General features: G+C 41.5%; 1 protein-coding gene across 2 annotated transcripts in view; it reads left to right on the top strand.

The window, feature by feature from the left end:
* fam120b (family with sequence similarity 120B) overlaps positions 1–17,367 on the top strand; it is a 96,324-nt gene that overhangs the window by 2,022 nt on the left and 76,935 nt on the right. The window contains exons 2-8 of one of the 2 annotated variants that reach the window (XM_034187484.1): positions 4,549–4,696; positions 6,969–7,159; positions 7,667–7,800; positions 8,017–8,139; positions 15,182–15,373; positions 15,648–15,924; positions 16,611–16,791. In XM_034187484.1, the coding sequence (XP_034043375.1) occupies positions 4,561–4,696; positions 6,969–7,159; positions 7,667–7,800; positions 8,017–8,139; positions 15,182–15,373; positions 15,648–15,924; positions 16,611–16,791 (1,234 nt within the window). In that variant the 5' untranslated portion in view covers positions 4,549–4,560. Of the gene's footprint in view, positions 1–4,548; positions 4,697–6,968; positions 7,160–7,642; positions 7,801–8,016; positions 8,140–15,181; positions 15,374–15,647; positions 15,925–16,610; positions 16,792–17,367 lie in introns of those variants that run through there. The other variant, XM_034187490.1, reaches the window with a different exon arrangement.

Genomic DNA, 17,367 nt, shown 5'->3' with positions numbered 1-17,367 from the left:
AACACTTCAGAAAACCATTTTCAGTTAACACAGTTCGTCGCTACATCTACAAGGGCAAATTAAAACTCTGTCATGCAAAGCAAAAGCCATACATCAACAACATCCAGAAACGCCACTGCCTTCTCTGGGTCCGAGCTCATTTGAAATGGACAGACGCAAAGTGGAAAAGTGTGCTTGGTCTGATGGGTCCACATTTTCATATTGATTTTGGAAATCATGGACGTTGTGTCTTCTGGACAAAAGAGGGAAAAGACCATCCAGATTGTTACCAGCACAAAGTTCAAAAGCCAGCATCTGTGATGGTATGGGGGTGTGTTAGTGCCCATGGCATGGACAACTTACACATCTGTGATGACACCATCAATGCTGAAAGGTACATCCAGGTTTTGGAGCAACACATGCTGCCATCCAAGCAACGTCTTTTTCAGGGATGTCCCTGCTTATTTCAGCAAGACACTGCCAAGCCACATTCTGCACGTGTTAACAACAGCATGACTTCGCAGTGAAAGAATGCGGGTACTAGACTGTCCTGCCTGCAGTCCAGACCTGTCGCCCATTGAAAATGTGTGGCGCATTATGAAGCGCAAAATACAACCACAGAGACCCCGGACTGTTGAACAACTGAAGTCGTACATCAAGCAAGAATAAGAAAGAATTCCACCTACAAAGCTTCAACAATTAGTGACGTCAGTTCCCAAACGCTTATTGATTGTTGTTAGAAGGAAAGGTGATGTAACACAGTGGTAAACATACCACTGTCCCACCTTTTTTTGAAACGTGTTGCAGGTATCCATTTCAAAATGAGCAAATATTTGCACAAAAACAATAAAGTTTATCAGTTTGCACATTAAATATCTTGTCTTTGTGGTGTATTCAGTTGAATATAGGTTGAAGAGGATTTACAAATCATTGTATTCTGTTTTTATTTACATTTTACACAACGTCCCAACTTCATTGGAATTGGTGTTGTAATTGTTTTGAACCAGGACCGAACAGCTGCTGGTTTTCTCCTTGTCCTTACTGTCTTACATATGGATATGAGACTTGGACACCAAACAGTGACATAAGGTGATGACTGGATGGTACTAGGTCTCTTCAGAGGATCCTTTGGTACCAGTGGAATGACTTTGTGATCAGTAGTATCAAATCAAATCAGTTTTATTTATATAGTGCCAAATCACAACAAACAGTTGCCTCAAGGCGCTTTATATTGTAAGGCAAAAGCCATACAATAATTACAGAAAAACCCCAACGGTCAAAACGACCCCCTGTGAGCAAGCACTTGGTGACAGTGGGAAGGAAAAACTCCCTTTTAACAGGAAGAAACCTCCAGCAGAACCAGGCTCAGGGAGGGGCAGTCTTCTGCTGGGACTGGTTGGGGCTGAGGGGAGAGAATCAGGAAAAAGACATGTTGTGGAAGAGAGCAGAGATCAGTCACTAATGATTAAATGCAGAGTGGTGCATACAGAGCAAAAAGAGAAAGAAACACTCAGTGCATCATGGGAACCCCCCAGCAGTCTAAGTCTATAGCAGCATAACTAAGGGATGGTTCAGGGTCACTTGATCCAGCCCTAACTATAAGCTTTAGCAAAAAGGAAAGTTTTAGGCCTAATCTTAAAGTAGAGAGAGTGTCTGTCTCCCTGATCTGAATTGGAAGCTGGTTCCACAGGAGAGGAGCCTGAAAGCTGAAGGCTCTGCCTCCCATTCTACTCTTACAAACCCTAGGAACTACAAATAAGCCTGCAGTCTGAGAGCGAAGCGCTCTATTGGGGTGATATGGTACTATGAGGTCCCTAAGATAAGATGGGACCTGATTATTCAAAACCTTATAAGTAAGAAGAAGAATTTTAAATTCTATTCTAGAATTAACAGGAAGCCAATGAAGAGAGGCCAATATGGGTGAAATATGCTCTCTCCTTCTAGTCCCCGTCAGTACTCTAGCTGCAGCATTTTGAATTAACTGAAGGCTTTTCAGGGAACTTTTAGGACAACTTGATAATGATGAATTACAATAGTCCAGCCTAGAGGAAATAAATGCATGAATTAGTTTTTCAGCATCACTCTGAGACAAGACCTTTCTAATTTTAGAGATATTGCGCAAATGCAAAAAAGCAGTCCTACATATTTGCTTAATATGCACATTGAAGGACATATCCTGATCAAAAATGACTCCAAGATTTCTCACAGTACTACTAGAGGTCAGGGTAATGCCATCCAGAGTAAGGATCTGGTTAGACACCATGTTTCTAAGATTTGTGGGGCCAAGTACAATAACTTCAGTTTTATCTGAATTTAAAAGCAGGAAATTAGAGGTCATCCATGTCTTTATGTCTGTAAGACATTCCTGCAGTTTAACTAATTGGTGTGTGTCCTCTGGCTTCATGGATAGATAAAACTGGGTATCATCTGCGTAACAGTGAAAATTTAAGCAATGCTTTCTAACAGAACTGCCTAAGGGAAGCATGTATAAAGTGAATAAAATTGGTCCTAGCACAGAACCTTGTGGAACTCCATAATTAACCTTAGTCTGTGAAGAAGACTCCCCATTTACATGAACAAATTGTAATCTATTAGATAAATATGATTCAAACCACCACAGCGCAGTGCCTTTAATACCTATGGCATGCTCTAATCTCTGTAATAAAATTTTATGGTCAACAGTATCAAAACCAGCACTGAGGTCTAACAGGACAAGCACAGAGATGAGTCCACTGTCTGAGGCCATAAGAAGATCATTTGTAACCTTCACTAATGCTGTTTCTGTAGTATGATGAATTCTAAAACCTGACTGAAACTCTTCAAATAGACCATTCCTCTGCAGATGATCAGTTAGCTGTTTTACAACTACCCTTTCAAGAATTTTTTAGAGAAAAGGAAGGTTGGAGATTGGCCTATAATTAGCTAAGATAGCTGGCTCAAGTGATGGCTTTTTAAGTAATGGTTTAATTACTGCCACCTTAAAAGCCTGTGGTACATAGCCAACTAATAAAGAAAGATTGATCATATTTAAGATCGAAGCATTAATTAATGGTAGGGCTTCCTTGAGCAGCCTGGTAGGAATGGGGTCTAATAGACATGTTGATGGTTTGGAGGAAGTAACTAATGAAAATAACTCAGACAGAACAATCAGAGAGAAAGAGTCTAACCAAATACCAGCATTACTGAAAGCAGCCAAAGATAACGATATGTCTTTGGGATGGTTATGAGTAATTTTTTCTCTAATAGTTAAAATTTTATTAGCAAAGAAAGTCATGAAGTCATTACTAGTTAAAGTTAAAGGAATACTCGGCTCAATAGAGCTCTGATTCTTTGTCAGCCTGGCTACAGTGCTGAAAAGAAACCTGGGGTTGTTCTTATTTTCTTCAATTAGTGATGAGTAGTAAGATGTCCTAGCTTTACGGAGGGCTTTTTTTTTATAGAGCAGCAGACTCTTTTTCCAGGCTAAGTGAAGATCTTCTAAATTAGTGAGACGCCATTTCCTCTCCAACTAACGGGTTATCTGCTTTAAGCTATGAGTTTGTGAGTTATACCACAGAGTCAGGCACTTCTGGTTTAAGGTTCTCTTTTTCAGAGGAGCTACAGCATCCAAAGTTGTGCTCAGTGAGGATGTAAAACTATTGACGAGATAATCTATCTCACTCACAGAGTTTAGGTAGCTACTCTGCACTGTGATGGTATATGGCATTGGAGAACATAACAAAGAAGGAATCACATCGTTAAACCTAGTTACAGCGCTTTCCGAAAGACTTCTACTGTAATGAAACTTATTCCCCACTGCTGGGTAGTCCATTAAAGTAAATGTAAATGTTATTAAAAAATGATCAGACAGAAGGGGGTTTTCAGGGAATACTGTTAAGTCTTCAATTTCCATACCATAAGTCAGAACAAGATCTAAAGTATGGTTAAAGTGGTGGGTGGACTCTTTTCCTGGTTCTCTCCCTCAGCCCCAACCAGTCCCAGCAGAAGACTGCCCCTCCCTGAGCCTGGTTCTGCTGGAGGTTTCTTCCTGTTAAAAGGGAGTTTTTCCTTCCCACTGTAGCCAAGTGCTTGCTCACAGGGGGTCGTTTTGACCGTTGGGGTTTTACATAATTATTGTATGGCCTTGCCTTACAATATAAAGCGCCTTGGGGCAACTGTTTGTTGTGATTTGGCGCTATATAAAAAAAATTGATTGATTGATTGATTGATTTACATTTTGAGCGAAGCCAGTTGAGTCTAATAATAGATTAAATGCAGTGTTGAGGCTCATGTGTATTGTGAGGAAACATGAGCTATGGTATTTTGTTGTACGTTTCTCTGAGCATGCTCTAACACACAGGTGCCTCAGTGTTGGGGAAAAAACTAAATGGAGGCCCATGTTTCACCTGGCTGCAGCAAGTAGATCACTGCCTTTGTGAAGCGGGGATGTTCTGGATCTGTGTCTGCTTGGTGATTGCTATACAGGACCGAAGCCAGTTTCATAGTGTGGTGGATGCAGAACTAATTCACTGCTTTGTACATTGTGCTGATTAGATGAATTACAATAAAGGAAACTGACTTGACTTCCAGGAACACGCAGAAATGGGAGTGAAAGGTCTTCAGTACTTTATAGATCGATGCTGTCCTGATGCCTGTGTGACTGTGAACCTGAGAGAAATGGCCAGACAGCATTCTGCCAAAATCCAGCAAGAAGGCACAACCTCATCCAAAACGACCAGTTGAGTATATGTCACTCTTTGTAGCGTAGCAATGTTGTGAAATCTCTTGCTTATAGTTGAAAAATATTGTAGTCCTCAAAGTGGAACACAGTGTAGTGACAGCATATCTACCTACCACAATGATTGCATTACCAGCATATAAAGAATTAAAAGAAGTTACTGATATCTAAGGGCGGTTTACCATTGCCTTTTCTTTGCCACACTTTCTGTCCTGATTTAAAAACAGAGGAAATTATTACCTACTACTGTATTTCCTTGATTAAAAGCTCGGGCGTTTATTTTTTTCAGACCGTGCGCAGACCTGGTGCCTAAACGAGGCAGGCCTTTATTCAAGGCTGACGATTATTAACAAAATGCTGCTTGTTGCCTACACTGTAATATGGTGTTAAGTTTCACACGTATCCCTGGGTGTGGCAAACAGAAGAGAACCGCTTTAGATCAGAGCCCTCTGTGTGGCTGCGAACCCTCTCCATAACCTGACATCCACCTCCCAAACAAAGGAGACCGCAAGGGCTGTGATTGGTCACTTTTCCGGTTTCACTCCTTCCTCTCCCATCATATTTTAAAAGTTTTCAGTGCGCATGCTGATTACATTTCGATCATGGACCAAATAGAGGAACATTTGACAGAAAAGTCTGCAGATATGACCTACCTTACAAGTAGGGGTGTCGGAAAAAATCTTTTCACGTCCGAATCGCAATTCTTATTTATTACGATTCTGAATCGATCCAAAATGTCCAAGAATCGATTTTTAAAAAGCATTTTTTTTTAAACATTTTTTTGCTTACTCGCTGCATGTACTGTTTGTCAGACAACGGCTTTCGTACTACAGCGTCCCCACGAGCGGGGGGTCCGGCGTGCTTCAAACACTCGTGAGCTGCAGAGTTCAGTGGCTGCAGCTTATCATGGCAGACGAAGAGGTAATTCAGCCAGCACAGTCTTTGCTGAAGGCAAATGTTTGGGCGCATTTTGGATTTTATTATTTGCTGCGTAAGAAGCAGCTTGACATGACTTGTCAAGCTGGCAGTGTGAAAAATCTGCAAAATGAAAGCAAGCCCACATGCGACGCTATCACCCGGAGCTAAAAGGAGCGGAGCAGCGGTATTTGCCGACTACTGACCAGTGTTTCGCTAAACTGCTAGCCAACTCCGAACGAGCAAAGCAGATAAGTAAATTTACATCTAGAATCACTTGATTAACCTTGTAAAGCTGCATTTTCTTAAACATATACATTTTTTAAGTTATATAACTATTTCTCAGAGCTGAATCGAATCGTCACCCCAAGAATCGGAATTGAATTGAATCGTGAGTTGTTGTACGATTCACATCCCTACTTACAAGATGGAGTCAAAAAACTGCAAAGATGCTTGAATGACCTGCAATTCATGGAGAGAAATTGTACATACCAGTAATGTTAGTTTGGAGGTTGATGAATGTATAAAGAAGTGGAGCTTGTTGAGTGACAAATTGATCTAGAAAAAACTACTGTTCCTGTGGTAAATTGAATTACAACACCCACCAATGCAACAGAGAACTTTAAAGGGTCATGCACACGTCAACTTCATTGCTTGGCCACAAAGTTACGGAGTTGTAGAAGCATAAATCAGGCTTTATGATTTTAAGGTACTACTCTATAGCTGACTTCGAAAAAAGAGTGACTCAACCAAATGTAATCCTTTTTAATGCATATAATTCCAGACGCTTATTTAATGCAGGCGTTTATTTTTTTCAGATGAAGTTTTGACCCGGCCAGTAAATGAAGTTGGCCGCTGTTCAAGATCAGGCATTTAATCCTTCCTTTTTATACTGTTATACCTATGCCTTTTATACTTTTGCTCCTTTCTATTTATTTACTCGTGAGCTCTGAACAAGAATTCCATTGTACCCAAACCTTGCGTGCTAGTACAAATGGCAAATGAAATATCTGTCTGTCTGTCTGTCTGTCTGTCTGTCTGTCTGTCAGTCAGGCAGTCATGGAGAAATGTGGCGGGAACCTTCCGCACCATAACCACTTGGCCACCACCCCCGCATTTGCTTGTATGGAAATTTAAACACACTGCCATTATTTTGAATGCAACTGTATTTATTGCACTAAAAATCGACACAATTGGTTGTTAAAAATTGGCAGTGGCAGATTACCTTAAGTCTTATTAGCCTTTCAAACAAATCTATAACCTGGACACTTACTACCTATCTTTATGGTACCTGTTTTGATCAGAGTGTGTTTACACACACGGCGACTTGCTGTTACTCCATCTTTCATGTTTGTAGGTCCCACACTCGTTGTCGATGGTATGGCCTGTCTGCGTCATTGGTACTCGTGTAAAGACTGGGTGTGTGGGGGGCAGTGGAAGGAATACATGACCATCCTGAAGAACTGGGTACAAGCCTTCACCTCTGCTGGCATTAGATTAGTTTTCTTCTTCGATGGGGTGGTGGAAGACCAGAAGCGACAGGAGTGGGTAACTATGCCACACTGTAAAACTGAGGTCCAACAAGCATTTTCTTTTTGGAAACATATTTACATTTATGGAATTGAATGCATTTTAAAATCAAATTACAGTTAATGGATAAACCGTTTCATTGCTTTATTATTTGAAGGAGAGTTTTACTGCATATAATTTTCAGATTATTTGTGTATGTGATCTTTTTGTCCTGTAGTGTAGAGATTAATGTCTTACAATGTTCCAGTGTGTGTTGATGTTTTACTGCGTTCCTGGACCAAGACCATAAAGTGTGTGTTTATAAGTGACATACTTTGTAAATCACTACAAATAAAAAGTATTCATGATCTAAAAGTGTATAACACCTCAGGAAATATTCTTCATACTATGGGGATCACAATTTATTAATATTAAATAAGTGGTATTCGATTTTTAAAATGCTATACATTGATCATGTATGCATCAGGTCCTGTACTTTATCAGGCTGCTGTATTTATACAGGACCATGCCATCTTCCTTCCATAGGTGAAGAGGAGGCTCAGAGTGAATGGGGATGTTGCTAAAATGTTTCGTTACATTAAGGCCCATGGTGAACAGCCTGGTGAACAGTTCTTTTGTCTTCCCTCTGCTCTGGCATCATTCACACCCTTTGCTCTGAGGTTAGATCATGAACTGATAACATGTAGATCTCTTACATTTAATCATGAACAAACAGTAATATATTACATGTAACTATACTGCATTAGTTGATTTTTTATTTTTTTTACAAATATGTAATAATGGTTATCCTTGGCACTGTTTATGGTGTAATTTTTGACTGTGTGTCAACATCTGGTTATTGTTTTCTTATTAGTGTAGCTTTCATTTGCCTGCAGGTCCTTGGGTCAGGAAGTGTTTTGCTCAGTGCAGGAAGCTGACTATGAGATTGCCAGCTATGCTCATCAACACAGCAGCATGGGCATTCTGGGTCAAGACTCAGACTTCATCATATATGACAGGTTCCTTATGTTTACACATCTTTAATTTGACATTTAAATGCATTGTATTATCCTGGTAGTTTATTATTTCTCGTTTTGTGGGATTACTAGTGATAACAAATATGAGGACCTTTACAAGTGTTTGAGTACTTAGCATCACAGAGTATCAATAATAAGTGCAATAATGCAATGGCATTGACTAGTTTCTTTTATTCAGATACTCTGTGAATGACATCAAGCCCAATCCGGACAGTCTGCAGTGCACAGTCTAAAATGCACAGTGCAGGGCTTTCAGGACATGTTCAGCACTTTGCTATTTTACACAGCATGTAATCTGAGTGCAAAGTTAGACACAGGGCACACAAGTGTTGTATTTTGTGTCTTAATTTTACATGGGTATGTAACATATCAGAGGGACACCTCAGGTGGGACGGTTTGGAGACAAAGTCAGAGAGGCGAGATTGAGATGGTTTGGACATGTGCAGAGGAGGGACCCAGGGTATATAGGGAGAAGGATGCTGAGGATGGAGCCACCAGGCAGGAGGAGAAGAGGGAGACCAAAGAGGAGGTTCATGGATGTGCTGAGAGAGGACATGCAGGTGGTTGGTGTGACAGAGGAAGATACAGAGGACAGGGTGAGATGGAAATGATTGATCTGCTGTGGCGACCCCTAACGGGAACAGCTGAAAGACAAAGAAGATGATGTTTTGGGGATAACATGAATTATATTCAGAGCATCATCTGTCATTCCCTATAAAATTTGTGTGCTTTTGAATCTGGTGCATTGCTATGCAAATGATGCACTCAGTAGCTCACAGAAGTGAGAGATTTTGGGGAAGGAGGGAACTGACCTTTGTAAAAAGCATCAAATTGCACAAGCAGATCACAAAGCAGCAAACACTACAGGTAGTGCAACAGATAACAGAATATCTACAGAGGACTCTTTTAAATGATGATACAAGCACAAAATGTGACACAAATACTCTTTAGACATTAACGCTTTTGAAAAAGTAGATGGGCCACTTGAATTTTCAATAGTTGGCCAGGTAAGGGTCAGTGAAGAATTACACAGGGGTCAAAATCTAAGAATGCTCCAATCATATGCAAAGGTATACCATATTATTTTTACTGATCATAAATATTCCAAAAAGGTATGGTTTGGAATATCTGTGACTGAATTCTGTTGAGTTATAGGGTAAAAATAGCAAAAATGGTGACGAAAGTCAGTTTGAGTTTGTTCATGGGTCAAAAGTTAAAGATGCTCAAATTTTGGTAAAAAGTGATGCAAAACAGGGTTTTAAAAACGAATAGTTTGCTCCATCTGTTGTGCTTAGTTATCAAGTTACAGGGTAACATATGTCATATGTCATAGAATCCAGTGGACATTGGACACCAAGCATTCAAGACGGTCAAAACAATTCTATTTATTAATCCAGTTAGCTCAATCAGTAATTTTCATCATTTTTTTTAAACAAAAGGTAGGTTGTGAGATGAAAGAAAAAGATTTCTGGAGTAAGTTAGAATGCAGGTGAATTTAGATTAGATTAGATTAGATTAGATAGAATTTTATTGATCCCTTGGGAAGACTCCCTCAGGGAATTTAAATACTTGGGATCAACTATAAAAAGTAATGGAGAGAGTGGTGAAGAGGCAGGGTAGAAAATAGGTGGCACAAGTGATTTGTGATCAAAGCACATCTACAAGCTAACAGTGAGACCAGCTGTGTTCTACAGCCTAGAGATGGGAGTGAGGTGGCATAGCTGAAGATGCTGTGATTTGTTTTTGTTTTTTTGGGTGACTAGGATGCACAGGTAAGTGACTACCTGCTGAACAGTGCTGCTTGCCACACCTCCGACGGTGCCATTTCGGGTAGCTGCAGAGTCATCAATCGGTAGCCACCCTTCATTGACGTTTCGCTCCATTAATCCCAGAACATCTCACGGTGGTGGAGCAACAGCATGTCTTCCTGCCACCCCTGCAGCTGACCATAAGACCCTTGCTTTCTCCACACTTGGTCCTTCTTTCTTAGCCAAAGCCAGAAGCTTCCCTGCTCAGCTTCCTCAGCTAGATCTTTCAGGCCTTTCTGAATTTGTGGTCTTTGACCCCCATGCTCTTGAGGAAGTGCTGGGTGGGGGGGGTTCCCATGATGCACTGTTTCTTTCTCTTTTTGCTCCGTATGCATCACTCTGCATTTAATCATTAGTGATCGATCTCTGCCCCCCTTCACAGCATGTCTTTTTCCTGGTTCTTTCCCTCAGCCCCAACCAGTCTCAGCAGAAGACTGCCCCTCCCTGAGCCTGGTTCTGCTGGAGGTTTCTTCCTGTTAAAAGGGAGTTTTTCCTTCCCACTGTAGCCAAGTGCTTGCTCATAGGGGGTCGTTTTGACCGTTGGGGTTTTTCATAATTATTGTATGGCCTTGCCTTACAATATAGAGCGCCTTGGGGCAACTGTTTGTTGTGATTTGGCGCTATATAAGAAAAAAAGTTGAAGTTGTTGAAGTTGGGTGGATGCTCCCACAAACCCCTTGTAGCCGATTTCCACCGCGTAGCTGGCAGCCAACCACCCAGCCTCTCTAGACTCAGCTGTGAGGTTGGGGTATCGGTCATTTTTCCTTTTAAAGGCTGCCTCCATTCTTCCCTCTCATGGTACAGTGAGCTCTGCCAATATCACTGCCCGAGCTGTGGCAGACCAAAGAATAATGTCCAGTTCAAGGTTGGTTGTAGTGATCTCTGTTGGAAACCTGAGCTGCCGATCGAGGTCCACTCTCGGGTTCCAGTCACAACTGCCTGACAGTGCTGTTCTCTTCAGATTGATGTTAAAGGCCCTTCCTCTCTCTCTGATGAAGTGGATCGACTGCCTTGCTGTCAATGGTAGGCGCTCCCTGGCTGTTTCCGCCCTATGAACCTCCAGGATCTTTGCCAGCTTCTGTAGGACTCTGTCATGGCGCCACCTGTAGCGACCCTGTGTCAGTGCTGTTGGCAGCTGTTGACAGTTGGCAGCTGTCTTCTGAGCCATGCCACAGACAAAGATTGCTGGGGTTTGGGAGGGTGTCGTTGGTGGACCTTATGAAGAAACTCAACCTGACTTGGGGGATCTTCTACATGTAGGCCCATCCTACGGTCCTTCGAATTACTCCCTCCCAGGTTGTCCAGCATCCTTGGTGGTGTTGACTAAGGGCTTTGATCTGATAGAGCTCCTTCTCTGTTCTGACCACCTCGGAGATCATGAGCTCTTTCCACTCCTTCCTGGTGGCTTTAGACCGCTTCTTCAGAGCAGTCCCCCAACCCTAGGCTAGTTCTCCCCGACTGTGCCCTGCCAACAATTGCTCGGTGTTTCAGCCTGCTGATGGCCTGGTGGACTGCCAGTCCTGCTGTCCACTTGCAACCTGTTCAGACTTGTGCTTTGATGTTCTGCACACATGGATCTGTAGCGAATTAACACTAGTGGTTAATTTTACCTCGAATTTTGGGGACACTACCTCTTGACTGAATAATTTTATAACAGTGTTATAATATCAATATTTTTAGGATCAGTTAATAGGAAATATTAAATCAGTCTCTTATCTTCCAGTCGGAAGTTCTACAGGGCAAGAGCCGATACCTCTGTTCAAACCACATAACCCAAAGACAATCGCATATGTTTAAAACATTTTTTTTTAACTCAGGCAGAGGTTAAACAGAACAGGACATATCACAGTAATGCAATTTTATGATAATAAAGTTCAACGTACAATTATTATATGACGGTTGTGTAATATGACATAGTTGCAGGAATTTAAGAATGAATTACGTCCTAGTTAGCAGGCGATTTATTTTGCTGTTTGTTAACATGAGATATTACTAATGACAAGGAATAGAATTAAATAAAGCTACTCCACTCAGATTCTGACAAAACCGCAGCTTGCGTTTGTTTGCCGATGTGCAGGTTGTCTGTCTCTGAGGTCAGGTGCTGGCAGCTGCCTTCTTCCACAGTCGATGACCCGTCCATCTCAGCAGCTCACTTGAAGTACATTCCTCCGAAACAGGCCAATGCTGGAGAGGCTCTGCAGTAAGCCCAGCCACTTTCTAATGTAGCTGTTGGCTTTTATGTCCATCTTCTGCACAGTGGAGGTGGTGATCTCACACATCTTGAGTGGCCTCATCAGCTACCTGTATAAGGTGAATTGGTATCACCAAATCTTAAATTTTCACAAAAGATGGCTCTTGTTGATCCGCATCAGACCGTCAGTAAGTTGTATCATTGCTGTATTAGCCATGTGCTTGTCTGACAAGTCGGCTGTATACAGTTTCCCAAGGCTCCGGATGTGCTCTGAACTGGTTGTTCTTCCAGTGTTGGGATCTTCCCACCATTCACTGTGAAGAAGATGTGATCATTTGCGTATGGAGAGAATGCGGGACTTAGTTGGTTTTATCCTCATCCTGGCCTAACTAAGGAATTCTTCTAACCTCTTCATTAGCCGATTGGTACATGCTGCTGTTTGAAGAAAGGCAGTTACATCATCCATGGAGCTCTGCAGGGCTGGCAGTCATTGGCCTGAATGTCCTCTCACCCACGGACCATCTGTCTCCCACCGATGAGGATAATTTCAAAAGCTGCTGTGAAGAGGATGGCAGAGCCTGAGCAGTCCTTTGGGATGCCTTTCTCTAGGTGGTACCAGCCTGTCATTATATCCTGTGTTGTGTAGCAAATGGTGAAGCTGCTGAAGTACTTGGAAATGAGGCTCCAAATGCTAGATGGTATGTGGAAGAATTCTAGGGCAAAGGTAATTAGCTGATGGGGAACGGAGCCATAGGCATTCTCCAGATCCAGCCATACTACGTGGAGATCTTTTTTCTTTCATGCTTGGCTGTCTGAATCTGATCCCGGATCATGGTTCAGTGTTCCACACAACCAGGGAACCCTGGGATGCCTGCCTTCTGGCAACTGGTGTTGATGTAACAGTTGTTCAAGAAGTAGTTGGTTAAACGCTTGGCCGCCACAGAAAGTGCAATGCCTCTAAACTGGCTGATGTTGCAGGAATTTTGTTCCTTTGAGACGAAGGTTGTCACAGCTCAGGTCCATTCTGAGGGGATGTTTTGGGCCTTCCATGCTACTCTCATCAGCTTCCAGAGCAGCTTAAGCACCATGGAGCAGTTTTGATAAACCTTGCAGGGCACACCATTGGGACCTGGTGCAGATGCAGACCTTGCCTTGTCTACCAGTAACTGGACTTCACACCATTTGGGTGGTGTTGTGTCAAATTCAGTGGCTGGCTCAGCAGGATGGGGCACATGCCCTGGTGATCCAAGTGAGATATTCTTTTTTTAGTCGGTTAGCTGTTTCTTGATGTGTTCCTCAAGCTCCTGCTCGGTAGCTTCCAGCCTTCTGCTCTTCTTCTCTTTCAACAGCTTCCGCGCATGTCTAAAAGGATCCAAAAAGAACCTCACCCGCTCCTTCTCTTTCTTCCCTTTCCTCTTCCTGATCCATTCTGCCCTTCTCGGGGTCACAAGTCTCCTTCTGATCTGATCCCAAAGCACTTTCAGACCCTGCTTTTCATTAAGCAGCCTGGACATGATTGTGAATGAACATATCAGTGGATCAGCACAGGTGGAACAGTTTGGTGACAAAGTCAGGGAGATGCTATTGAGATGGTTTAGACATGTGCAGAGGAGGTATGTAGGGAGAATAATTTGGAGGATGGAACCACTAGGCAGGAAAAGAAGGAGGGCAAATAGGAGGTTTGTGAATGTGCTGGATTACATGCAGGTGGTTGGCATGACAGAGGAAGATGCAGAAGACAGGGTGAGATGGAGATACATAATCTGCTGTGATGACCTCTTACAGAAGCAGCTGAAAAAAATATATGTAGAAAAAAAAGAAACTGTGCTTGACTTTAGACCTGGTTTTCAGTGGTATGTAATGCAAACTCTGCTGCCTCCTGATACCAACACACTGGCACTGTCCTTGACCACACTTAAATTTAAAATCAGCACACTCATGGGCCCACAAATGAGGGCAAGTGTACTTGCCTTTCAAACAATGTGTCCACTGGGCATCACTATGACAACTGCGCTGGTGAGAAATGAGCAAAAGACACTTGTACTGTGTACTGCTTTGCACCACATATAAAGTATTGGTAACGGAAGTGGAAGCTGAACCCAACACTGCAGCCATATAACATACCAGAGACTATTCTGTAAATTCTAGAATTTATTTACCATATGAATTGGAGGGGAGACACTTGTGGAAATTTATGGCTGATGGTGAAAAATCTCAGGGGACAGAGTGGAAGCAAAAGCAGACGAACCATCAAACACTGAGTAAAAAGCAGAAGGTCATATAGTGAGAGGAAAAAAGGCACAAACCCAAGACAGGCATAAAATAACTAAAGAGACGTGGAGGAAAAATTAGGTGGCTGCTACACAGAGAAGGAGACAGATGCACAAAAACAAAGATGAGAAACTAAAACAGTGCTCACATCGAAACCAATGCTCCAACAAACAAAAAAGTGGAAAAAGTACAAGACACTGAAATAAGGAACAGCTCCCAACCCTGAAATAAATCACAAACCACAAAAATAACCCCCCCCCCCCCCCAAAAAAAGAAAAAACAAGAACACATAGACAGGATCATAACAGATAGGGCCCATCAGGTTTAGTTTTCGTCTCTCACTGTCACAAAGGCACAATGTAGTCGCATGCATTTTAATCTCCACATTAGAAAAAATACTTCTTTTGTAGCTTGAACAAAACACTTACTTCTCTCGTCTGCTTTTCTGTCAATTTGCTACAAGGTTACTGTCCCTAAGGAAGGCAAATACAATTGCACATGGTACTGTAGTATCATAACAGAATACTCCATACTAGCTTCAACATCAGTCTTTGTTTTTTCCAGCAATAACAAAAACAATATATTTTGAACTTTAGAATAAATGATGTCTCCAATGTCCATTTATTACATGCTGATCACAGTTTAAATTGCAGATTCTTTTAGTGTATGTTTTATTGTCATGGACAATCTCATTGATTAAACCCTTTGCTTCTACCAGTTAAAAATGATGAATATATATTTTTATACTTTCAAGTGCCCCTTATTTGTCGGTGACAAAACTGCGACTGGATGGCCTCACCACTGTGTTGTACAACCGACAAAACCTCTGCCGAGCTATTGGATTGACTAGCAACCAGCTGCCGTTGCTGGCCTGTCTGCTTGGCAACGATGTGGTGTCAGAGGAGCGGATGCAGCACATTCGGAGTGATGCCATGACAACATACAGGTCACTGGAATTTTTCTTTGACTTAATAATTCCATTTTCTTCCATTTATGAAATCTGGAATTCAGTTTTGAATTATTATCATATTTTTTAATGAATATTATCAGAATCATGACTCAGTGCATTTTATTTTTAACATCAATAGTAGGTATTATATATTAAGTCAACATAATGCTATTTATATTTTTTAAAGTGCATGTGTGCTTAACTAAAAATGGCCTTTTCAAGGTCCAATAAACATAGTGTGTTGGTCCAATAAAAGTCTTGTGTCTTGCAGGAACAGCTCACTTTCCCCACGCTGTGGTGCTCCACAAGGGCAGATGGTTCTGGCTGTATCACAGCTTATCAACTCTCTGAGCGGCAGAGAGGAGGAAAAGCCTGTGCTTATCCCCCCATCTCTGAAACTTTCCGCTCCAGACAGGGAGCTCCTTGAGAGGGGAATTTGCTCCTACTTGCTGCCTGCACAGGACACTCTGCAGCGTGGTGACATCTCAACCACACGTGCTGGCTCTGCCTTTGTGATGGAGAGGGTTGTCAGTCCAGAGATTATAAAGGTATGTTTTGTACCTCATACATGTGCATGTGCTACACATATATCACAGTAAGAAACAGCTATACTGACTTAATAAAATCTCTGAAATACATATAACTGATTGTTTGAGTTGGATATACCAAATGAAATGCCTAAAAATGTAACAGTTCATTTTATCTTAACTTTACATTTATTTGAGTTTATTTCATTGAAATAAATTAGCATTTGATTAACAAATTCTATTTTTTGAAATATACTTAATTTGTTTGGTGAATTTCATTCAGAATATTTGGAAAGGACTTATATACTTAATATTTTTACTTAGTTACCAAGATCATCAATTATATTTAAATGATTTCACAGCTTTTTAATTTACTCAATATTTTTAAGTGTAAAAATGTTTCACCAAAAAAAACAAAACAAAATTGAGTACAACACAGTAACAGTTTTTGTGTATGCACAAAAATCTTTGGGCGCTATCCCCTCACAAAGCAGCAATGAACTGCACAATGCAAGTGTCATTCTCAGTGTACAACCAACACAGATTGCATTCTCTGAAAATAGCAAAATTGCATTAGACACTACCCAAATGCACCTGCACTGTGCTTGTGAAATCATGCACCATAGTTCTTTAAGATAGGGCCCTGAGTCTTTGACTGACCCAGATTGGTTAAATATGTATTTCAAAAATTTCTTTTGATTCTGTAGGCCTGCAGAGAGAAGCACATAGCAGCAGAGGGCTTCATGGTTTACAGTGTCATATGTGCAGGAGTCGTTCAATGTAGCAACAGTCTGGAGGATGGGGAGGACACCGAGCTGCTGCCCCAGGCTCTTGTCTACAAGCCCTGCAGACAGAACATTTATGGTCTTCTGCTTTGCAGCCAAGATGGTAGGGCAGCAAACAAAACATGGGCTAAGAACATAAACCTGCAAGTGTGGACACATTCATTTTAACCACAGCATTCACAAAGGCATCAGTAAAGCACATATTTGTGTCAGCATTTACGGTGCATCCGGAAAGTATTCAAAGCGCTTGACTTTTTCCAAATTTTGATATGTTACAGCCTTATTCCAAAATGGATGAAATTCATTTTTCCCCTCAAAATTCTACACACCATAATGACAATGTGAAAAAGTGTTTAGATTTTTGCAAATTTATAAAAAAAAAAAAACCCTAAGAAATCACGTACCGTATTTCCTTCATTAAATGCGTGATCATACGGGACTGCCTCATTTAATTGCCGGGTTAAAACTCTGCGGGAAAAACAAATGCCTGCCTTAAATAAGTGCTGGCCTTGTTTAAAGGCTGGATCACTTATGTTAGCTGCCAGACGTCTCTGCCTGGCTGACTGGCCGTGTGAGTAATTAATCCCTTGAGAAGACTCCCTCAGGGAAATTGATCTGATAGTGCTCCTCCTCTGTTCTCATTGGTCTTCTGTGTTTTCTGATAAAATAATGCTGAATT

This window comes from Thalassophryne amazonica, chromosome 2, assembly GCF_902500255.1.
Source record: "Thalassophryne amazonica chromosome 2, fThaAma1.1, whole genome shotgun sequence".
In the NCBI taxonomy this organism is placed as follows: domain Eukaryota; kingdom Metazoa; phylum Chordata; class Actinopteri; order Batrachoidiformes; family Batrachoididae; genus Thalassophryne; species Thalassophryne amazonica.
Note: the sequence above shows the minus strand (reverse complement) of the source record. Positions and strands in the feature narration are given on the sequence as shown.